General features: G+C 36.6%; 1 protein-coding gene across 1 annotated transcript in view; it reads left to right on the forward strand.

The window, feature by feature from the left end:
* LOC112947353 (macrophage mannose receptor 1-like) overlaps positions 1 to 10151 on the forward strand; it is a gene marked incomplete at its 5' end in the record, with an annotated part of 28883 nt that extends 18732 nt beyond the window's left edge. Inside the window, 10 exons of the mRNA XM_026039418.1 lie at positions 527 to 632; positions 1463 to 1659; positions 3220 to 3322; positions 3979 to 4211; positions 5235 to 5400; positions 6984 to 7136; positions 7892 to 8002; positions 8254 to 8421; positions 9614 to 9649; positions 9932 to 10151. Of these exons, the coding sequence (XP_025895203.1) occupies positions 527 to 632; positions 1463 to 1659; positions 3220 to 3322; positions 3979 to 4211; positions 5235 to 5400; positions 6984 to 7136; positions 7892 to 8002; positions 8254 to 8421; positions 9614 to 9649; positions 9932 to 10134 (1476 nt within the window). The remainder of the gene's footprint in view (positions 1 to 526; positions 633 to 1462; positions 1660 to 3219; positions 3323 to 3978; positions 4212 to 5234; positions 5401 to 6983; positions 7137 to 7891; positions 8003 to 8253; positions 8422 to 9613; positions 9650 to 9931) is intronic.
* Between the last annotated feature and the right edge of the window lie 15433 nt (positions 10152 to 25584).

Consider the following 25584-nt stretch of genomic DNA (forward strand, 5'->3'; position numbering starts at 1 on the left):
AAAGTTGGATTAAATCAGTTAGATCAATTCGATCAGTTAGAAAGCTGTTGCAAAATGCTGATTTTGCAATTACAGATTTTTGTTTTTCTGAACAGTGGTCATCTGAGATACATCGACAGAATAGTTACACAGTCTGTATCTGCTTACAGAGGAAAAATTGACTGAATTCAACTAAAAGCACAGCTATGAGCATGTCATTCACCTGAGCTGGAACAAACCACAAATAATGCCTTCCTCCAAAGGGACGGGGATGCTATATTAAGTCATGGCTAGGGAATATATCAAATATATAGAAAATGGTTACAGTAGTGAAATTCTAGTTTTGTTATAGTTGTGAGAGTCATTTCCCACGAACTTCAGAGTCTTATTCTCTGATAGGGCTATGGGTATGCCACAGAGCAGAGAGTGAAAGCACAGGCATCCTAGACACACTCATAATTACACTAATTTGTACTAAAATTCTTGTAATTCAAACCTTAATTCCTTTTGCAGTCACTCCCTAACAATCCATCTTATTTTTCCCTAGTGCTACAAGATTTTTGGCTCTGCTTATGTGTATTGGTTGACGGCACAGCGAGCTTGCACCAGCCTTGGAGGACACCTGGCCAGCATACACAACGAGCAAGTCCAAGGTGCAGTAAAGCTGCTCTTAAGTCTCAGTGCTTGTTCTGTGCACAATGGTAATGTCCTGCAAAGAAGAACATGGCAAAAAGAGTCAATATGTGTATTTCAAATTACATATATCCCTACATGGGTTGTACAGCCATGGCATAAAACTTCTTTGAAGGAGTTAAAACCAGCTGTCTCAAGCATGATAATGATGTTATGGGTTGCTCTCGCCTATCCCACAGAAGTCTTTACGTATGTATGTACTTATTTATGTATGTATTTACCTATTTATTGGGTATGAATTAGCAGCATAGACTAATAAATCCAGGCCTGATGTTTTTAGTTTATTTTGATAAAGAGAGAGCAAAGTGAGTCATGACCTGCTTCTGCCAGAAATAGAAACTATCACTGTATCTCTCTGAAACGATTGCCCTAAATCTGCAAACTAATTCAGCTGTAGCAATGTCACATGAAGACACCTTTTCACCTTGACTAAATTCCCAGGCTTCCACTTGCAGCTAAAAGTAGCTGCCTGTGTAGCTTCTGTCAGTAAATTAGCCCATTCTGACTGTCGAAATAAATGACTCGATTGATAAAATAATGGCCAGGCAGATATTTTATCTTGCCTCTTTCAGAACTAGTCTTGCTTAATAGTTGCAAATATTTCCACTCTTTTTGATTCACAGACAAAGGCCCAGACTCTTGGTTTGCCATAAACTTGGTGTAGTTCCAATCAAATACTAATTAAAAAGTATTTACAAGACTTTTAAACCCAAAATACTTAAGGATTTGTTTATGTGCTGCTGTATTAACCGATGACCTGKTAAACTTCCTTTCTATTGCTTTTTTCCAGCTTTTCTTACTTACCAACTGAAGGATGCATCAAATGATCTCTGGATTGGCTTGAATGATATACTCAGTGAACTCAACTTTGTTTGGACTGATGGAAGTGCTGTTTCCTATACAAATTGGGCTCCAGACTGCCCCAAACTTAAAGAAATTTATTTGTTTGACAGCCTACACCCAGAAGATGGCCACAATATGCTACAGGTAAACAGGCTTTGTAGTTTGCCATCGGTTAAATGAGGAGAACAATATCACTTAGGGGTACAATGTTTCCAGGATTCAGTTATATTTTTGGACTTCCAATTAACTCAGTGCAGAAGGGGGCAAGTCCTTACTGCGATTTTGCCAAAGAATTTGCAAGTATACTGGGACAGGCTGGTAAATAAATTTTTCTTGTTTCTAGCAAATGAGAATGCAAGAGATTCACGGAGGTCAAATGCTTTCTAAACCAGTAAAATTCGCACCACTACTAGTACTGAAATTAAACCTCATAATAAAAATAATAAAGCTCTTCAGTCTGATACAGACTGATTTCCATACCACCTGCCCTTTTCCCATTTATTTCCATATCTTCCTTTCAGAACTTGCCCTTTTCATTCTGTATTATCTTAGTCACTGCCCTTCTGCTCTTCACTGTCATTTACATCTCTAATAGCAAAAAAAAAAAAAAAAAAAAAAAAAAATAAAAGCTCTAGAGAATCTGCATAATTTACACCTTGGCCAATTCATATTGCACTTCCTCATCTAGCCAATGTACAACGCTCAAGAAGACATAAAAAACACAGCACCAATACATAGCTCCATTTTACTACAACTTCAACAACTGGGAAAATATTCCAAATATTCCACATACGAGCACACACACACAAAGAATAGTGCAAAGCTAGATTTTAATTCTTTCCTTCACCTTGAACTATCTTATTTGGAGAATCTTTTTAAAGGAGTTAMGTATCATGGAAAAAAAAAATTGCTCAAACTTAAGAAGCAATTAACCATCTTCTCCGCTCCTGTTTCACAATTAGCCTTCTTCATTCCTACCTTTTTTTTTTCAAAATAAGACTATAAAGTTCACCAAAACAAACAAAAAAAATCCTAAAGTTTTTATGGCAGCTCCATAGGCTGTAGATTCAAGCTAGCTTACAAGTTCCAGCTTCTTAAGCTCAGAAATGTATCTTGTCCTGCTGTTGCTGAAAGGGATATGGCAATTGATCTTCAATTAGAAGATTAGAATCTTCATTCTGTCAAGAATAATTAGAATGAAGATTAGGATCTTCATTCTGTCAAGAATAATCAGTATTTAAATGTCCATGTGCAGGCCATACACAAAGCTTGACGTCCATTCCTTTTTATTTCATTCTTAGCCAAAAATCTAGCTGAGCTGCTCATTATTCAGTGAATCAGAAGGTGTGATATAATGTTCTTAAAAGTAATAAAAGATAACAATCAAATGCAGAAGCAGGCTGAGTTGCAGCAATAATATTGCAAAAATTCACAAGAGAGTACCAAGCAGAAGCTGTCCATAAAACAAGGTCACAAAGGAAGGTGTTTCTAGAACAAAAATTGAAAGGGGAAGGGGAAGGGGAAGGGGAAGGGGAAGGGGAAGGGGAAGGGGAAAGGAAGGGGAAGAGGAAGGGGAAGGGAAGGCAAGGCAAGGCAAGGCAAGGCAAGGGAAGGGGTATCCCAGGTTTACAGTACTTCTTCCTTCTTTTTTTTTTTTTAACTTCTAATATTAATGTATTCATGCTTCTTTCCCTCTTTCAACAGTTTGATTGTGTTTCCCTGAAGCGAGGTCACGTTGAAGACACAGGAAAATGGAATGATGAAGCGTGTTCTAGCTCCAGAGGGTATATATGCCAGAAGAACAGTGGTGAGTTCTCATTTTCTAGTCTTAAAATTTATAATATATTAATTAAAATCACTTCTCCTCTTTAATATGATTTAGATGACTATTTCGAATTTTTTTTCAAGTAAAGAACCAGTAAAATGTAAACKAAAAAATCCACAGCCCATCTTTCTTCTCTGTACAGCTTAGTAGCGTTTTGAAAAAGGAATATTAAATACAAGAATTTAGGAACACAAAATATTTTTATTTTACAATTACATAATTTAACAACTAAAACACCACTTTTTAATGGCACAAGTTGATAAATAACTGATATATCATCATAATTGGCAAGCGTTGCATTTATCCAAGTAAACTTGATAATTATACTAAGCTACGAAGAATAGTTTGAAAATAGACAGTTGATATGCTGTTTTTGACTTTTTGCTATGAAAACTCTTTTGAATTCAGATTCAAAATTGCCAGAGGGTGAGAATGTATTTCTTTCATGCAGAATGTTCACTTTGTTTTGAAATTATCTGCTGCTCATAAATATGTGGGGAGAAGTGTTCTATCCTAATTAGCAATTTACTACTTGGTATGGAAATAATGAAGGTGTTATTCCGTTGCTCAAGTCACACATGACATGTGACCTCTTTTTTTTTTTTTTTTTTTTTTTTGGTTCTCCATTATTCCTAAAGATCCAAAATTCTTTAAACAATCAGCAACACTGTTGGACTTCGCTTCTGCTCATTCTGATGGAATTAGCTATTCTGTCATCCAATCCAAAATGAATTGGGAAGAAGCACAAAAATCCTGTAATAACAGAGCCTCAGAACTTGTCAGCATTTTAGATCCATACAGTCAATCACTGGTGTTCTTAGCTGCACAAGAATACGGAGAGCCTGTATGGATTGGTCTAAATAGCAACATGGTAAGCACACATGCATTGGAGAGAACCAGGCTTACACTGCACCAGTTTTATTCTTTGTTTAGAAGAGTCTTACTGCATCCTCTCACCTTGAAACCTGTCAGAAATTCTGTCATTTTATCACTGAAAGCTACAATTTATGTCAGTACCGTACCCATTTAATGCTCGAATTCAACAAATATGAGCCATGAGATTTTATTGAATTAAGAACTCCTAGATGCTTTAGCCCAGGGGAAAGCTCCAGGGAGTGAGGAGCGCAATGGAGGAATGCAGTATATTGCTTATAAGTCTTTCAAAGAACTGATAACATAATATCTCCCCCACTATGATTTTTATTTAATTTAAAAGTTATTCCAAAATCCCCATGCATGAGTATGTTGCCCTCCATAAGCTTACGTATTCCAGTGACCTGTGACCTTGCATCTTATAGCTTGCACACCTCAGACCTGGGAAGGAATGTATTTGCATGTGTTTATGTATCCCTTTAGAGGAAAATCTTCTRTTTACTTCAGCTGATGTCTGCTGAGATGTCTACTTCAGTTGTATGACAGGGAAGAGGAAGGTGAACATTTGGCTTGTAGGTGTGTTTTGACGTGCCATACTCTTCCTCATGAATCACAGTCACGGTAGCTACAACAAAGTAATGGTTATTGATCAACACTTCTACCCACACAGTCAATCTCTGTGCAGGCCTTTTCAGGGTGCTGGTACCAACCGGATGACTTATTTGACTCCCAGTTTTGTGCCTTCTTTCATGCACCTTAACTTTCTCCCTTCTATTTCCCAGTGCTTGCAAAATATTCTGAATTAACATTAGATACTTTTCTAAAGGGTATAAAAAATCATTCGATGCTCATATTCTTGTACAGCAGACACTATACATCTTGTTGCAATAAGCATTTACAAGCATAAAAATGTGACATTGTTAAGCACATGGTTCTACGCTAGTTTTATGAAATTCCTCGGATGATCCTGTGTACATCACTCAGACCAACCTTGATATTACCATGGAGATTTTACTTCTAGACCAATGGCAAGTACCAATGGATTGACAAATGGAGATTAGTTTACAGCAAGTGGTCCAGTGGAGAACCGAAGCAGAAATGGGCATGTGTTTATGTAGACATTGATGGAACCTGGAAGACTGCTTCATGCAAGGAAGAATTTTTTTCCCTCTGTAAAAAATCTGATGGTAAGCAATTGAAAGTATTTTAACTGCAGATTGCAGAGATTTATCAACTGAGCTAAATACCACTAGAAACTGGAAGAATATTTGCTTTATGGACTAGTAGATAGGATGACATGAACAGAAAACTCTGTAGTTGTAATAATTAACATGAATTCTTCCAAGAAGTCAATCTGTTCGTATTATTAATCTCTGGAACTCTGAAAAATGAAGGACTGATTATGCATTGATTTCTTAATTATTCATTCTAATAGGAAAACTCGGCCACTGACTATGAGGTCTGTTTTGATATGGAATATTGTATCCAGGTTGGGACTTAGTGTGCAAAAGATGTCAGTCAAATAGGGTTTGCACTTAAGTAGCAAACAAGAATTGTAGTGGAAGATTATAGGAGGGTTTGCATAGTCTATAGCAGAAAGGACTAAGAAAAACCATGGTATCATTTTTATCTAATGAAACACAGCTCTAAAGAAATCAAATTTTTCCCCTTTAATATGTGATAAGGAGTAACAAACAAAGCAAGATACATCTGTGTTAGATATAAGGAAAATCTAAATGTACAATACATATTCATTTATTAAAACAGATTGAACATGTCAGGGAATCTCTATCACTATAGTTTAAGAACAGATAGGATKAAATTTTATTAGAAATGGCATAATTATATGTTTACCTAATGTCACCTGTGAGCACCTATGAGTTTAAGGATGGACTAGATAAACCCTTGAGGCATCTTTCAAGCACAAACTTCAACATTTTCTATGGAAATAAAAAGAACTGTGATTTCACAATTTAACTGAGTATTCTAATGTTTTCTTCAACATTATGAAAGCTCTCAACTCATTAGAAAATTAAAAATTATGTGTTAAACATGCAAACTACAGAATAAGATGCATGCAAAACTATATAATAAGATGTGTTTTGAAAAAAAATAAAATATGATTTGAAAAAGAAAAAAAAACGCCTTTTATTTGACATGTCTTTCAACTTCTAATATTTTGGAAATCTAATTTTAGAGTTGACTGTTCCTCAATAGAGAAAGAAACAGACTGGAACACTCCCAAGAAGAAAATGTAATTTGACAGAACTGTTAAATCCATCTGCATTTATCTTCACATCTCACATTTTACTATTATATCAATCACTATGGAATCAATTAAGGAGGCAGTTCAAAAAAAACACCTGTGAGCCATGTTGAATAATATCAACATTGACATTCATATTCAAATTTCTAGTATACGGTTTTGATCCTGTCAAAAAATCAGTGTCAAAATCCAYTTTATAAATAACAGTTTTAAGTAAGTAGGCAGAAATTTTGGCAAAAAAATCTAGCTGAATACTTTATTTACTAGAGTAATTAGAAACATACATGGATATAATCTATTTTTCTTAAAAGCTAGTGTATCTTCTTAATCATCTTGATTGCTAAATGTGAAATAAATTATGCTTTCAAACACAAAATCAAAAATATATGTAAGTTCTTTTTAGAATCTTTCATTTCTTCTCTGATGACAAATCTAATACATTTTTTTCTTACAAGTATATGATACAAATAAGTTTTATAAAATAATCATCTCATCTTTTATCAGCAATGGCACCTACCGAACCCCCAGAACTCCCTGGGAAATGTCCAGAATCAAAAGGACACAAATCTTGGATACCTTTCCATGGTCACTGCTATTACTTTGAAGCCTCCAGGAAAAGAACCTGGTCTCAAGCTTACCAGGAATGTACCCGTCTGGGTGAGTGCTGTGTTTTAGAAAAACAGAAGACATAAATAAAATAAAAAAATAGTGAGTGATATTATTAAGATGGTCTTACTTAAAAACTTTAAACATAATGCTTTATAGACATTTTTGTTCTGAAAAATATGTAWTTATGTTGTTTCATTATAAAACTAAATATTTTTGGAATAGAGTTATCYTTGATATCTCAAATGCTGAGCTCTTAGGATCTTCTAGGTTTATTAAAAGCAATAATTGTGTGGATCTGTATTTCTGATTAATTATTCTTTTAGATTTAAGAGGTAATATAGGGATGTCTAGTAACATTTTCTCTTATGCATTACAATGCTGGGCTATGGTTGAGTAAATTAAAAAGTAGCTTTACAAAGGTATTCTACTTTACAGTTGACACAATTCACAAATAGTTCTATAAAACAATAATTACTAGGAAAAAAAAAACCCAACTGTATCACAGATGTTATTTTCAGCATATCAACATCACATTTTTGAGTGTCATTAGACTTGTTCATAAGTCCTGCAGAAGACCATTGCTTTTTCTCCAGACTACACACTAGCCTAAAATCCATGCCTTAGTGCTAACGAGCATCCATAGAGTCACAGCCATGCTYAAAATAGCTGGATAGGATACAAAAAACATAAGGAAATCAGTGAATATTCTGTACAAGAATGCATGGTTTCTGTATTTTTTGATTTAAACTGGCCRCCAAGCTTAAGAAAATGGAACATTACAAAGTATTTGTTGTGCTTTTCAGCTGCTGACTTGGTATCAATAAAAGACTACGCTGAAGCAAACTTTCTGTCAGACAGCATTAAAGTACTTCATGGAAAATCACCAAATTTTTGGATAGGACTGAAGAAAAATGGTAATATCCTAAATATTTAATCATATATTATCGGCAATACATAAAGATGCTACAATTTATATTAAAAAGCAATATTTTACACTTGAAAGTATACGTATCTATCAAATACATAAAATATATTTCAAGGCATGTTTACATATGTAATTGTAACTGAAATATTTAATTATCTATTCATACTACAAAATTTTTGTTCTSCATATCACATGTTCTAACATTGTATTTTACCTATACATGCTAATTTTAAACATCAGAAGAATGGGTGTGGACAGACAAAACCGCAGTGGATTTTGTCAACTGGAATATGGCTGAACCCTCAAGCAACAGGAATAAGCACTGCGGAGAAATATCTGCATTGTCCGGGTACTGGAAYAACAATGTCTGTTCTTTCAAAAAAGGATATATCTGTAAAAAAAAGAAAAGTAAGTAATATTTATAYTAGCTATAGCTATTAATGCCTAAATTATAGGCATTAATATAATTTAGGTACCTAGTGTACCTAAATTATAGGTAAAGTCTATGTGTGCATACTGGAATGATTTAGCATATTGAATGATATGGTATGTGCAAAAACAATAGACACACATAGCACGATCCAGCTCCCTAAATACTGGAGATTCCAGCACCATTGACTATCCCACGTAGTTTCCAGCTGCTTCCTCARAAGGCTGCGTGCCCCATAGGTCCTGTACAATACCACCAGTCCCATACAGCTTGGATGCTTCAGTCACCTCTTTTTAGTAAATGAATGGCCAGAGGCCACTCATTGGTCATAAAAAGTGGGTTTTCAGTAAAGCCATTGTTTCCCCCCCAATCACAAACCTAAATTTGAAAGCAACAACTATCACTTCATGTCAGCTGAATATATTCCCCCCAAGAAGTCTTGTTGAAATGTCTTGTATCAATGCAGAAACTGGTGATTCATTGCTATCTTCCATACAGATAGACTAGAGGAATCTGATTACATAGATTTTTGTGCCACTCCTTATCTACAGTGTGTTAGAATCATATTTGACAGAATCCTCGTATTTTTTGATAGCAAAATGATCATCTGAAAGAAAATTCAAGGGTTGAATTACCAAATGAGATTAAGCTAAAGCAATTGAGAACTTGAATTGAACATGTTGTTTTCTTAACTCTGTATTTCTGTTAATCTTTCCCTAATCTAGTCAGTTTAGGAAGCCTCATTATGAGAGTATTCTGTTCATTCCATACACACAGTCCAAGGAAGGGCTGCCTTCAACCAGGAGGCTAAATTCACACAAGATTCTTCTCAGCACAGCATTAGTGTGAATAAAGATACTTGTGAGATATTTCCAATATGGATGACACTTCCAATCAAAAAATGTTCCCCATTTCAGAAAATGCCTAAAAAAGAATTCAAGTCTAAAMGGCAGTTTCTCAAAACAAACATATATGTAAACACTTTTAGAAGACATGGAAATCTTACTATAATCTCATTTCCCATTGAGTAGGTCAAGTTAGAGCTTACACATTCTTAGCTCCATCTCTCAGGTGACATCAAATATCACCAACAGGTGAACAAGTGGGTTAAAAATTTGGAAATTTCTCTTAAGAACATTCCAAATAAACATTTTCTTTTCTTTTTGAAAGCTATTGAAAAAACAGACATGTCACCAGAAAATAAAGGTAAGCATACTTCTTTTAAATAGAATTAAGGAGGTACTAAAATATGATAAGCACATAATGAAATAATTTCAGAAATATTAATTCTGAAAGTACTTCAAAATAAAAACTCAAATTTCATTTGTATCTAACTATAGAAAATACATAAAATTGGTTTTTTTTTAATTGGTTTTAATTTGTATGGTTTTTGTTAGTAAGATAACCAGTTAGACTGAAAATCTCACTTATTACTGGATTCTGGTATCTTAAAATCAAAGGTGTTGATTCTATTTCATCCATTTACAGGAGAGGAAAAGGAGGAAGTATTTTCCACCAGCATCATTTGGGTCTTTGTTGTTCTAGTCCTTTCTATTGTTGGAGCTGGGWTTATACTTTATTTCTACCTGAAGTTCAAGAGAAAACAAAGCCAACTAGATATGTCAACCAGAATGAGAGGAACAGAAGCATCTGTGGATATCCAGGAACAGGATGCACACACTGGCATGTAGCCTGGCAAAATACCTATACATTTCAGATAACAGAAATTAATTTATGCAACTGGAATCAAAAAATTACTCTAGAGTTTTTGACCAAGTGGAATTGTTTTATTTAACTTAATGTAGGGATTCTGCCATTTAAATACAGAGGAAATAACTCTGTGACTAACATGAGTAACTGTGAATTAAATATATTATCTTTTACTAAAATAGATGAAAAAATAATCCTTTATTCTTACTTCTAGACTGAATTTATGCCTCTTTCTGTAGCCTTGTACTATTGCGTTATTCTGTAAATAATATTAGAAAAATGTTCAAGATCATCAGGTTCAAGATAGTAGATGATCTATCCATTGGATATTATTTCAATAATGATGCATTCAATATGCAGAGATACGTTATCTACATGCTACATTATGTAACATTCCAGTTTATAGAAATGTAATCATTAACTCATTTTTTTAATTAAATTTTTCCTTTTCTGTTGTAATTTCATTTCACAATGTACTTCATTAGATTCCTTTCCCATTTTAGAATTGAAGATTTTCTTCAAGTGTACACAGCATTTTTTCTCTTGGGGGATAGTTTATCACTCTGTGTATATTAAGAACTGTATTGTCTCTACTGAGATACACAAACCTTTCTGTGAGCTATAGGAGGGTTCAATGGAGAAGCATCCAGAGGAGCAGGACTGGAGAACAGAAGCTTCTACAATATCTGCTATAGGGAAGAGATTCTCTCAGAGGCAGTTTTGTAGAATTGCAGTCAGAATTTCTTACACTGTCCCCATGGTTAAGGTCTCTGATTGACAGAAAGATGACTCTATCACTCCATTGCTTGACAGGCATTATACACTGCTGGCTGAGTTCATCAGGAAGTCAGGCTCCAAATGGAGACTGCAGGACTTCCAAAGACACTGCGGATTGCAGAGCTTTCTGGTCTGCTTATATGCCATTATTTAACCATGAGAAACGTTTGTTTGTCTTTTAAAGGTTTAATTAAAKCAGGTAACTAAAGCAGAACAAAAATCATTTCTGCAGTGTTTCCTTTAAACACTTGGTAAAACCCAGAGGCAAGATAGAAAGAAAAGTTGTGTAAATACTATCATAAACCCATAACTTCAACCCCTGTGATATAGAAACAGTCACTACTATTTTTCAGGAGGAAATAGGAAATGGCTCAGAGAACTTTGGACAAAACTGGAATGAGAAAAACACCAYCTGCTTCCCATGGAGATGAATACAGATATAACTCTTTCCTGCTATGTGCACCAGAAATCTGGGAATACATAATTACGCTTGTTCTTTGCATGAGTAAAGAGTGGAGGTGCTTTTCCTGTTCTGTATTTCCCGAACAACAAAGGATACAGGATCATTCATTATATATACATACATCTCAGTGAACCTGTTAGAATAACCTTTCCTCCCCCCACCATCCCCCCCAAGAAAGAAAAAAAAAGTGTTTCTGGCAAAAACTTAAGATTTAGCAGTTATTTCGATGTGTCATGACCTAACGGGAAGTTCATAGCAGAGGTGCRTGGATGACCAAATCCAGGACAGCCTAAGAAGCCCAGAGGAGGAGCTCCATATTACACCATGCAGCGAACAAGGCTTACTCAACAGTCAGTCTTCTTTGCATGTCAGCTATATAACAGACCATTGGATCTGTGTTATTATATGGAAATCTTTTCATGTAGACACATTGACATGTGCACATATTTTGAAGTTAAGAGTTAATTCAATGCAATGTCTGAAAAAGAAATGGAAGAATCGTAGGCTAGGCAAAGGTCTGCTGCTGTGGCCCTGTAAGAGACTGGCAAGGTTAATCCAAAGGCCTTGATGATTGCAGAGGTAGCAAGGACACTGTGGTAAGGAGAGTAGTGGTAACAGCTGAGGGCAGAGCAAGCGTGCAGCAAGTGCCATGGAGCACAGGACCGAAAGGAAGGCCCACCGTGGATCTGATAGGTGTTGGATGTCTCTGTTTGGTGGACACCACCTCAGCTACCTACCTCTGGTGAAAGCAGCACTGCCATGGTAGGGGCAGGAGAGTTGAACAGCTCAACATACACAGGGTGAAAGAAACAACTGTTTCCACATAGTCTGATCCTCTGTATTTGTCCTTTGGAGTGGGTATTAGATGTGACCAAGGAAAGATTTTGGCCACTCATCTTGTTAATCACTCAGATGCAGAAGAGGACTGGGATATATTCAGTTTGAGTGTACAGGACAGTAGAGAACTCTTCTACTTTCAATGGTTTATCCCAGTCTTTTTGCCCATGTTAATTTTTGGAATTTCCTTTTTTTTTTTTCTTTTTTCTTTTTTTTTTCTTCAAAAAGTCCTATCTACTTAAAACAACTGTCAATTCGGTGCTTGGGATAAGAAAAATACTGATCATTATGAATGAACATTAGTCACTTTAAACTAGTTTCCGAGTGGAGAATAGAAGAAATAGGTCTTTAAGGTTTCATTGACGTTTTCTACTGCTGTTATTAAATATGTTTACCATTGCTTACCACTTTCCTGGTTACCACAGGTAACCACGTAAGGTCCTCCTTACCACCCTAAGTTTACCACTTCCCTGGTTGCACTATCTGAGGCTAGTGGAAACTGATACCATTTCAGGTTCTCTCTCAATCATGTTGAGACACAGTAGTGCCACTGTGACTCATGAGACTTTGGAGATGGTAAATATAATATCTAGGATGCTTAAACTTAGTTCTCTTTCTCAATCTCCACCCTTCTGGTATCTAGATCCTAAAAGGGTGATGATACAATTCGTTTTCATGTTAATTTGTCTATCATCTATATATGCACTAATTTTGATTAAGATACATCCAGCCTGTGCTTCATAATATTCCTTAGGCTACTGTACACCAGAGAGCCTAAGTACTGCTGACGTTAATGTGTTGCTGAATGTAAGAGCCTAGATCTTGACAATGCAGTATACAAGTTCCCTATATAAATATCAAATTTCGAATGTAAATTTTCATTTAAATTATATTTATTGTTTAACTGTACTTGCTATGCCTTAATTTTTTTTATTTTTGATTCCTTTTCCCTAACCCCATCATATACACATTTTGCTAGATTATTTTACAAAAATGATGGCTAAGGATTTCAGATGTCAACACAACTAGAAACACACTGCCAAGTTCTTTCTTTTGTTGTGATTTGTTTTACACACTAGCTATTACCTTTTCTTTGGTTGAGTACCCACATGGCTAAATTTGAGGAAAACAATCACTCTTTTCCATCTTTAGCTGTTACTTGCATATTTTCAAGCCACACATGGAAACTGTGGTCCAAAGCATGGAAACTGAACCCAGGTGGTTTAAGTTGTTTATTAAGATAATCTTGCATTTTTCACAGTATTTTCATGAAGAGCATGCATGTCAATGAGAAGAAGAAGGCAACAAATGTTTTGTAGAAATGCTTTTAGGTCCGAATCAGCAGTCACATAAGGAGAAATTCTGGGAATTTTCATATTTTTTTTCTCATAGCTATTTGTAAGGACAACATAACCTCTTTCATGCACAATCCCTTTAAGACACTCRAAGGGGATGGAATTTATCTCACACAACTTTAGACATACAAAATGCAGACACRGGCAACTAAAATAGTCACCTGAGATTCCTGCTAAAGTCAACAGAAATAGGCACATTAGGCTACAACTCTGCTTTAGAGAATGTTGTGAATCTTCATACTCTGAACTGACACAAAGTCTAAATTGATTCAAATATAACTCCTGGTAAACCAGGACAGTAAAAGTTAAGACTACAGATGCATACTCATGAGAAGTCTCTCATGGAAGCCACTTGTAGTCCGGGGAAATACTGTCTACATCAATCTAGTTGAATAAGGAGCGTGAGATGAAAGACCAAATCCTCAGCAGAATCAAGTAAACTGCAGAGAATCTATTTATTTTCTCAACTTAAGAAAATCCGATAGCTTTTTATAGACTTTGCCTCAACATTTTTTTCCAAAGACTTTCAGAGAACATTGCCTCAGAGGTTCATTTCTCAGCTTCCAAAACCTGTCCAATTTAGCTTTTAGCAGCTATTTCCATTTACTGCTCACTAATGAGAATCACTAATGTGTAGGTTATTTGTTGTTTCTTTAAGAAGCAATCTCTTCATTCCCTCATTTTCTGTCTCTACGAGTTTCAAAATCAAAGAATGAGATCCATGTATTAAATCAGAAGGTATCAATATCTCCATATCCAGAGATTATGATAACAGGAATGGATTGTTATTACAAAACTTAATTGTTATTGTAATTTGTTACTGCTATTGTAATTTGTTACAATCATTTTGTAATTTGTAACAATCATTATTGTTATTACAATAACTTTAGAGGAAACTGGTAATTTCCCAAGATTGCCTTGTATACTCCAAGTATACCAAGTATACTTGTATACTTGTATACCTTGTATTGCCTTATACACTGTTAATTGTTTAACTTCCTAAATTGACCCCCAAATTAATCGAAATAGGACACGCAGGCTTTTGGTTATTCTGTATTGCAGCAAAGTCAAGGTAGGGTTTTTTTGGGGGGTGGGGGGAGAGGGGGAGATCCTCAGAAAATACAAAACTGAGAAATATTTTTCCTATGRGATCATGGAAACATCAAAATAACAAGTCTGTGCTGACATCCCAGTGCTCCATGRGTTGGGAACTGAAGACGAGGTTTCACTGCAGCCTAGCCATGGCTGAAAAGTGGCCCTTTCTACCCTAGAGAAGCACCAAAGGTCTCTCTCCCAGCTGGCCCCCTGGATACAGGTGCCCCATCTCTCTCGCTTGTACCTTTACAAGTGTCATCCATTGGGGAGTGTAGCACCAATAGGGTGATAAAGCCCAGGTATGGTGAGTGCCCTCAACACTGCAAGAGGTTGCCCTGGCAGGCTGTAGAGCCTCCACCCCTCGGGACACCCAAGGGGACACAGTTCTGGGCAAAGTCCTCTGGATGAGCCCCTCACTACAAGACAGACATGGAGGTGATGGAAGGGCAACGAAGATGGTGAAGGGGCTGCAGACCTTACGAGGAGTGGCTGAAGGAACTGGGGTTATTTCATCTGGAGGAGGCTCAGGGGAGACCTGGTCACTCTCAACAACTACCTGAGAGGAGGTCATAGTGAGCTAGGAGTCGGTGTCCAAAATAGCTCCTGATAAGACAAGAGAAAATGAACTCAAGTTGAGTGAGTGGAGGTTCAGGTTAGATATTAGGAAAAAAWTCCAGACAGATGGAGTAGTCAAGGATTGTAACAGGCTGTCCAGGGTGGTAGAGAATTCACCATCCCTGTCAGCGTTCAAGAAACATGTAGATGAGGCACCTGGGGACATGGGTTTACAGGCTTGGTAGTGATGGGTTTATGGTAGGACTTGATGATCTTGGTGGTCTTTTCCAACCATAATGACTGTATGATTAAATGATAACACTGTCTAGACAGGAGGGTTGTCGTGAACAGTCCTGAGCAACATCAGCCTATGTGTGATGCTGTCACTTGGACACCACCTTTCCTGCGAGGGGGAGGAATGGCTCCCTGGGGCCRCGGGTACAGATCCGAGGGGACAAGTGACAGCGATGAGGGCAGTGCTGCCCTGGGCAGATACGCGCGGTCCACCAGGGAGCCGCCGGCCTCCAGCGTCGCTCCGGGCGCGGAGCCCGCGGCGGCCGCTCCGCCGCGAGATGGCGGCGGGCGCGCGGAGCGCCATGTTGCGCGGAGGGCGGCAGCGACACCTAGCGGGCGAGGCGCAGCCTGCGGCCCCGACGTCGTTGGGTTKTCCGTTTGGTTTTGGTTTTGTTTGCTTTTGGTTTGGGTACAGGAGGCACTGGYAGAAGCTTTGCAGCCGTGCACGAATACGTGGCATGGACGAGGGCATCTTCTGTGCAGTGTGGTGAGGCGTCGTGGAAATTACGTGAGCTGGAGCTGCTGAAGATTGAGCTCCGAGGACTGGTTGGCTGCTTGCTCTGGCGTGTGGGAACGGCAGCTGGGCAAGCAAATCTGACCCGTCCAGCTGCACTTACTCAAAATGAGTGGGACCCTGCACCTCACTCAGAGGCAGACCCTTAGTCAGTGAATTACAGTGGAGAATATGGAGAATATAGAGAAATTATTCAGATTTCATGATTAATTTTTAGTTGAAGAATGAGATGATGACCTCATCTTTTTTTTTTTTTTTTTTTTTTTTTTTTTTTTTTTTTTTTTTTTTTTTTTTTTTTTTTATTTAAAACACTCCCTTTTTTTTTTTTTTTTTTTTTTTTTTTTTTTTTTTGGATAGCTCGTAATACCAGATGCAGATCATCACCTTCTGTTTCTTTTTCATTATTTGTCCCTCAGGCCATGCAGAGCCATCACTTCAATGCTGCAGATAGGCATTTGTCCATCATAAATCCATTATGATTAGATCCAATCCAAAAATCCATTAGGATTAGCATGCAAAATACTAGCGAAAGAGGATAGCTTAAAGATGTACCTCAGCACACGTTTTGACAAAGAGAAGAAGGCGGCCACGTCCTGTAGGTGTCCGTGCTGGAGCAGAGGGTTGCACTAGATCATCTCTAGAGGTCCCTTCCAACCAACCATTGGGTGATGCTGTGAAGCATGAGTGATTCACTGTGTGTTCTGGTAATCAGTTCATTATGTGACACATAAAAAGTGCTGTGCCTTGATTCCCGCTTTGCCAATAAAGAGGTAATAATGTGTGTTTATCTCACAGAAGCATTCTGGGGATCTGCTAATTACCTCTGTATCATAAAATTGAAAAGTCTACAAAAATGCAAAGTATTACCATTAGCTTATTATCATTAGTGGCACAGAACTGACAGGAATTCTCCTGGCTCCATTTCAGATGCTTGTTTACACACCAGACTTGTCCCTCTTGGGGATATTTAATGGCCACTTTTCTTTCCAACTTCTTTCTTTTTTTCTACTGTCAGGATGAAGATACTTCATTGTACCACAAGTCTTTCAGTAAATGCCCATTTACAGCCTTTCGGTAAATGTCCATTCTGTTGTTTTCATTTTTTTTCCACACTTTCACTGGATCCATTTTTGTTCTCTGCGCATCTTTCAAAAAGGTGAAATGAAATTGCACTTAGAAGCAATGTCTTTGACACATCAGAGAGCATTGGTGTAATAGCTCTCAGTGCTTCACCTCACCTTTTTTGCTGCTTTTTGTTGACTTTTTCACTGTTAATGAAGATGCTAGTGATCACAACAGAAAGAGTTCAAATAGAGAAAATAGTAATGGAAAATTTCAGTTATCTGCAGATAGACTTGCACTTACCATATGGGCTCTCATGCAGACTGCACACTTGCATATTCATGCTTATCTATATTTTGGAGCACTTTGGAGCACAGAAAACTCACAGCAAAAGGTTTATCTCAAAATCATAAATCCGTATTCAGTWTATGCATGTCACTGTAGTAATGACCATATTCTCCTCAAATTTGGCATCCCTGAAGAGAAGAGAAAGGGGGAAAAAGGAATCTTTTGAAGATGCAAAAGTTAGTTAAAATGAAATGTGAAAGATAGTTAAAATGGTAATAGCTTGTAGATAACAAGGATCTCATTCAGAAACACAGGTAATTATGTACACTCAATTAAAAGCAATTTAAAGCAATGTGACAATAACACAGGAAGGAGGGCAAGATGGGGAAGGATACCCAGGAAAGTTAAAGATCAGAGTAGAAGAGATTTTTGGAGGTAAAGATGCAAATTTGGAAGCTGTATTCAAATATCAGAAGCCTGGTGGATGAATATAAATCCATGAGAAGGCAGATGAAGAAAATGAAAAAGAGGAATCCCTAGAAACATGTAAAACTTAAAATCAAGTCACTGGGCTAGCAAATTATCCAGAAGTTGAGAATATCACTCAAGAAATCTCATAAAGAAAAGGAAACCTATATGAAGATATTAGTATAGTATTCACTTTAAATAAAGTAGAAGAGGCCTGCACATTGTGGACTCTACAGAATGAATCTGGGAAACTGTCTTAAAATGAAGTAATAGTACAAATTGGATGAAGATACTGTTTATAACAGATTAATACRTTAACAGCAATAAAACATACATACTGGATATTACTCAACCAGTSGTTCTAAAAGAATTTGAAATTGCCTTTTGCTATTATGCATAGCCTGTTGTTCAAAAATACTTCAATGCTGAAGGAATGGAAGGTGACAAGTACAACATCAGTGTGTAAGCAGAAGATTATTCAGGATATGTGCTGTTGTATACTTATCTCCTACGCATCAGTTATTAGCCTCTGTAAGCAATAAGGCAATTTACCAGATGGACTTCTGGTCTGAGCCTCTGTAGTAATTCTTTCATTCCTCTATTTCCCTTTGTGTTATAAAGTTGAAGAGAAGTGAGCTTAGGACATCTAAAATATTAGCTTGAGCGTGGCCCTGACACATACCTTTTAAATAAATGTTTGATGTTTAAAATATTTCTAAAAGGTTCGTGACTTTCTCAGCTACTGCTTATATGATCTTTATTTTTTGAAACTGGACTGTGTGAGCAACAGACTGTTGTCTGCATCTGTGTTTTCAAAAAAATGGGGGTAATATCCTCAGCTTTTGAGAGACATGAAGAAACAAAAACACAACGCAGAATCACAGAATGGCTGAGATTGGATGGGACCTCTAGAAATCATCTAGTCCAACCCCCTGCTCCAGCAGGGAGATGTGGGGCATGGGGCACAGGATCCCATCCAGGCAGGTTTTGAAGATCTCCRGAGGAGGAGACTCCACAACCTCCCTGGGCAGCCTGTGCCAGGGGTCTGTCACCCTCACAGGAAAGAAGCTCTTCCTTATACGAAGATGGAACTTGCTTTGTTTCAGTTTGTATTGTACATAATCATAATGATTATGCAGCCTGGTGATCACTGCTGTGTTTGCCTCTTCTCTGTCTTTATCACAACTGTTGATTTTTTTTTTGTTCAGATCCTTTATGTGGTGGATATTCTCTAAACATGCTTCTTTGATCCAACCCACTAGGGATTTTAGATGATGCTTTCCTGGATCCTAAACAAATGCAGGCATACATCAAGCATCAACTATTTCGGTGCAACCAGAAGTAAGGATGTAAATGCCTAACACTGACTATCTTAGAGGGCTATAAAATTTGCATCCCTCTTTTGCATTTGTACACTGACAAAATTCCTCCAAAACTTTACTCTCCTAAAATATTCAACTAATCTTTCTTCGTCAGTCACTGAGAAATTCTGGTGGTTGATTCCAGGAATTTTGTCCTGGAGAAGCGAATTTAGCTTTTTGTAAGATGTTGCCACTTGGATTCTACTGAAGAAAATATGTCCTCAAAATTCAATGTTTGCTTACTCAGGAGTTTTCCAATATTGCAGGGAAAAACCTGAAATATGACTTATATGGGATAGTTCCATAAAATATTATATGTATAGATTGATTCTTGGAGTCAAACTTCACTAATTAATCAGAAAACACTTTAAGTAACACTGAGAGTCAACAAAACACTTCATCACCACTTAATTCTAGTTTCATTCACTAAGAAATGGTATTGAGAAATTCTGTATCAATGATCTAATAAAAGCTCAGAACATGAGAACTCTATATATGTGGGTGTTCTGAAAAATGTTGGATATCTGACTTTCTCATAGATTAAGATACTGCTTTTCCATCAACTCACATGCTTAGCAAATATTTAGAGCTATGACAAAAGGGATTATTTATACAGCACAGGAGATTCCTAGATTACAAGATGAGAAAAAAACCCCAACCATTCTGATTACCTGCTTTAATCAAACACCAGGGATTTTAAGACTTTCCTAAATCAATTTGTGTTAAGCTGTTCCTTTATCATATTTTTGATATTTTTTGTCGAAAGAGTGTACTAATATTCCAACCACCATCAACAGCAGAAATAAACATCAGTTTCCTGTCTTATTTTTGTAGCTTCAGTTTTGTTTCATAAATAAACTTKCTTATCTCCCACAGGATTTTGGAGGGGGCACTTTTCACTGTATTGCTTCTCACTTGAAAAACATCCTTTATTCTTTGTTCTTGCAAGTAAGTAGTGAATCTCCAGCATCATCTTAATCTCTGAACCATGTTAGCAATACAGAGCAGCTTAATTTCTGCTTTAAACTTAGTTCTGAGAAGACTTAAAACACACTCCTTGCTTAGCCTATATAGACCTATGACAGGGCAACCAATAAGGCTTTTCAGCATAGCAGGTTTCTGAGCACTGTACATTCAACCATCTTAACACTTTTTCAGAGACGTGTCTTCTGGTTAGTTATCTGCTGATTTTTTTTCTTTACAGTTTTYTGCTGTTCTGTCATGTCTGTCATTTCTCAGGCTTTGCAGGAGGAAGCCAGCTGTCTCGTTAAATCAACAGGCCTTTCAAAAGGAAATCAAGCTCAGCTTTCTTTTAACAGATAAACCTGCAACTGCCTGAAATAAACAATGTAGTCTGTGCCGAGCTACGTGACTCCAACTGCTCTCCCTCTATTCTTGTCATTTACTGTAGAAATGAGAGATATCTACGTGATGGTTGAGCCATCAGAAACACTGACTGGAAAGTCAGCACTTCTATGGGGTTTATTTTGGTTCGTTTTTTCCTAACTGTAGTTACAGAACTGAGAGCAGTTGAAGAAAGAATTCCCAGCTCTTACTGAAGAATATAAAGTTGAAAGTATAATATTGCATATAAAATTGCTGGTGTAATTGGAGTARATCAGTTCACAATATTTTCCCCTCACATTCCTTCCCAGGATATTTGTGGGTTTTATCCTCTAAAACATAGATTTAGAAACACATTTAATAGTTACTTATGGAACTATAAGCTTAGTTCACTGGGAGTATAGTGTACGGTCAGAAAGGCTTTTCAAGGAGTCTGGGTCTGGCTTTCCAGTGACCACCATTAAAAAAGTCTCTGGAGTTCTATATAGTCTATATAGTCAGTCATCAAGAATTTTAACTATTTTAAGTAAACACAGTCTCAAAAACATTAGTGTGGTTATTCCTTTCATAGCATGTGAAATGGCATTGTGAATAATATTGGTAGCTATTCACTATTTCTTAGTGAATTTTCAACTTGTTCAGTTGTTCAGTAACTGAGTATTCCTGGGTTTTATTGAAATGGTTGTTTTCTCTGAGAAGGGAAGAATATTTAAACAAATTCTGCTTGAGATGATATCCTTTCATTGGGCTGGATTGTGTTTATTGAATGGGTTTGAATAAGTGTTAACATAACTGATTTTGTCACAGCCAAAATAGCTAAGACTAAATTAGACATTTTGAAGCAAATTAGTTGTATTCCTTTAGATGTAAAGGGCATTTTCCTCTCCTCTGTCTCACTAGTACTTTGCAAGTTATATTTCACTTYAGATGTCAGATATCTGTTATTCAATTCATGTAGTTTGAAAATTTGCTTCAAATTCACACAAGTTCTTTCTGTAGCCTAAGAATGTAGAACAGCCTGGTTTGAGTCCAGCCACCCAATATCATTGCAGCAGATTTTCAGACCATACAAAACTCTCCATTTCAGCAACAACAGGTATGAATCTTCAGAAGGAAGAGACTTCAAAACATAATTTTATTTCCTTTTTTGACATGTCTTCAATCCTTGTATATCAAGAAAACAGGAAATCAGTTGTAGAACTCTTCCCATGGTTAATCATATGTAAGATTGAGGGTCTTTTTGCTGACATGATAAGGATCATGTCAGCAAAAAATTGCCAGCTCAACATATCCCCAAGCGTAAATCTGTTTAAGGTAGGTATAACCTGTAACTAAAGTTACAGCTTGCTATTTGATATATTTCTCTCTATCAAATCAACCAAACCACACACACACACAAAAAAAGTGTGCTTGTGACCTATTTCTATATTGTGCATTTCCATGCACTATGCATTAAATATATATACTATGCCTTAAAGAAATACCCTAGAGACAGGGAGTTAAGGAACAGAAAACTGAGCAATCTCAAAGTATAAATAGAGGGGAGAATGAATGATTTGTAGTGAAAGGAGCATTCTCAGACTGTGGCAGCAGCTGGGTATTGGGGCAAATCAGAGCCCAGATTAAATAACAGGAGAATCATGGTTAGTGGCCATAAGAAGATAAAGGAGTAGTATCTAATGAAAAATAGGAGTCGAATAAGCAGTTCAGAGAAAGGTTAGAGACCAGAATAGACAGAAGTGGGGATTTACCGTGTCAGTGGGACTGTGCAAATCACAGGAGTAGTACTGCAATAGTTAAATTTGTCTGAAATGTTTAATACTGTGTGCACAGTGGAAAAGTTCTTGTGAATGTGTTTACACTAGAAAAATAGCTAGAATTTCAATAACTAGAAAAATGGAAGAAGGAACTGGCATATGGACTTGTGGAGAAAATTAGCAGAGATAAGATTCTGTGGGAATGCAAATCAGGTTTGGAATAAGAGGAGAGAACTGGAGGACAGATGAAATCTCTCTGTCAGTGCATAAGCTGGAAGGTTGGAGGAGTGCTGATTATGGGAACACTACTGGACTCTCTATCAGGCCTCTCCTGTCCATGACTGCCATTTTCTCATGTGTTTTTAACTGCAGGGCTATGAAACCCAACTCACGATGCAATTTAAAAGGCAGCTGAGTCCAGTTTTTAAGTTCCTGAAGAAAATGATCGTTGTACAAGTATACCAGCACCGCACAGAGCAAGATTTTAAGATTCTTTTCARCGTTAATATATTTTGTGGGTTTATTCTTTTGTATTGCTAAGTGTTTTATAGATGATTATTGTGTCCRTAAATGCCAAAGAAAGGTTATCTTTAGAACAAACAAAAATTCCTCTAATGTTATCCTCTGTTGTTCTCACCTGCTGTATTTTTCTTTCCTGGTAACTGAAAAAGTAAAAAAATGCTGATTATAGCCTATCCTAAATGCTTTCAGATTGTATCCTTGTCTGCTCAATCAAAGCAATCATCACTTTGGTTTGGCCTACTGCTTGGACACCCACATATTCTTTGAAACATAGCCTGACTTTCAGTCAGTTTAAATCACAATCRATGATATTCCAACTGCTTTTTCTCCAGTTTAGCAAAAATAGTTTAAAAGTCTTATTCAAAACTGAAACTGGAAACCTAAATGTAAACAAATTGGTAGACATGAACAGCTGCTYCTGAAGATGTTTATTTGAAATTTGCTACTGAAAAAAATCAGGTTTATAGGTTTATTTATGCTCCTGTTAGATTTTGCACACTCTAGTCAAGTGCTCTGTGCTGTACATCATGCAGTGACTGGCAGGTTTGAAGGCTTACATAAACATGATAGATGAGGTGTATTGAATGAATTCAAGTACAGTAATTTGTGACTATCAGGTTGATGTGCTCAGGCTATTCTTTTCTTGAGAAAATGTCTCAAAAATTGAGATGTCTGTTGTGATGGATTTTGCATGTCAAATGTCAGTCACAACCTGTAATTTTTGATATTTAAATTGTTCTCAGGTTTTGCAGTGGCACAAATGGCAGTTATACCAATGCTTTTATCAGTGAAATTTGCCACAGTTTTACAAATTCAATAGAATTTACTGTTATTTTATCATTTGGACATGTCCCACAATGTGCAATTAAATAGAACAAACTTGTGGTTGCAAAGGTATGGTAACAGATGTGCATAATGATATGTTTGACAGATGAGTAACTTACGGACAAAGAAATCTTTTCAAATTACATCATTTAAAGCACTCATTATTTAGTTATGCATTTTTATTTTGAGTTGTTTTGATAATAAACATTAATCCACTGCTTTATACTAAATCCATTAAGAAACTAATTAGAAATATTGTCAGCTGCAGTCTCATTACACAGAAGTAGTCATTGCAGTATTTGATATGTTCAGTAATTTTTCTGTTTCATCTCTGTTTTATACTTGCAGTAGAAAAATAGTGTGCAACTGCAAGTGCCATTTATTTGAGCAGAAAAAACAAACCCAATTCTCTCAACTAGGATACATCAGAGAGAGATTTAATTAGTATACTGCTCTAAATGATGAATCTCTTCTGTGGTCAATTGCTTTCCCCATTCAAAAAGTCATGAATTTAAGTCTGAATAGTGTTTTCAGCATAGTATTATATTATTGCACGGGGATTTTAAGGCAATGCACAAAGCGGGGAGATGTACACACTCCATTATAGGGTTTTTTTTTTTTTTTTGATGTTTTTACTAGTCTAGATTTTTATGGCAGTTTTGGAAATCACATAGAGAAGGGAATTAAAGAATGGCTAAAAGTTTAACATCATGATAATTCAGTAGCTTAATCAACAAATTAAAAATAGAAGCTTTAGATTTTAGTGAAAATGTTGCAGTTGTCTTCCTTTTTTTTTTTTTTTTTGGTACAACAGTATGTAATCTAACTCCAAATGAATTCTTTCACTTGATGATAAATTTTCATTATGCTGTTGTTATCTTTCTTTTTTCATGTATGGTTCCCTGTGGAATTTCATGGAAAAAAAAATCATTCTTATCAGATTAAACTGGTTCTTTATTAAACTCACAACTTAYGGAGATGTTTTAAGTGTCATTTTTAAGAAATCTTAATTGGGATGATATTATCATGGATCAGTTCCTGTGTGAGTAATAACCAAAGTTAAAATAGGAATTAAAAAAATACTTACTTCATGTGAACATGTGAAAAAAAAAAAAACATGGGAGAAGTGTCCATCCTTCTTCCCTTCACATCAGGATTCCTCTTTGAGCTGCTGGATTGATGTAGTATAATACATCTGTCAAGGTAATGCACACTAGAAGAGGACGATGGGAATTAAAAGCGTGAATGACCCTTCTTGAAGTGTCATTCTCAACCTTTTGTCAGCACTGTATCACTCTCCTCGATGTCAAAGAAAACCCTGAGAATGTTATTCTGTGTTACTGCTGGTGTGTTAACAATCTGGAAGCAGTAGGTAGAGTTTAAAAGCAATAGAATCATAGAATGCTTAAGGTTGGAAGGGACCTCAGAGGTCATCTAGTCCAACCCCTCTGCTCATGCAGGGTCACCTAGAGCACGTGGCACAGGGCTGCATCCAAGCGGGTTTTAAAGAATAACCTCATGTTTCCCACAACTCACCACATACGCAGCTTTAATATCTTTTGCTTTTAGGCAAATGGTGTTCTCAAGTGACTTGTATGTGGAAAATGAGGTATGTTGCTGAAAGAGCAAGAAAGAAACAGAGCTTTTGTGTTTATATGGAGCTTGCTGAAACCTGGAAGACAGCAAGTTAAAATGAAAATTACTTCTTTATACGCAGCTTGAAAGTAAGCAATTGAATTTAAGAGTTCCATCGTGGGGACATGACATTTTCTTAAGCAGACTGAAGAATGCATTTAGTAAGTTAGATAAGTATTAGCAAGGAACCTTTGGAAAAATACAAACTTCAAGAGAGGAGGAGAATTAAGTAGTATAGCTCTTTGTATAGTATAGCATCAATTCCCTAGGAAAGCTGGA

The sequence above is a fragment of the Nothoprocta perdicaria genome, unplaced genomic scaffold (genome assembly GCF_003342845.1).
Source record: "Nothoprocta perdicaria isolate Ctin4 unplaced genomic scaffold, notPer1 scaffold_23, whole genome shotgun sequence".
In the NCBI taxonomy this organism is placed as follows: domain Eukaryota; kingdom Metazoa; phylum Chordata; class Aves; order Tinamiformes; family Tinamidae; genus Nothoprocta; species Nothoprocta perdicaria.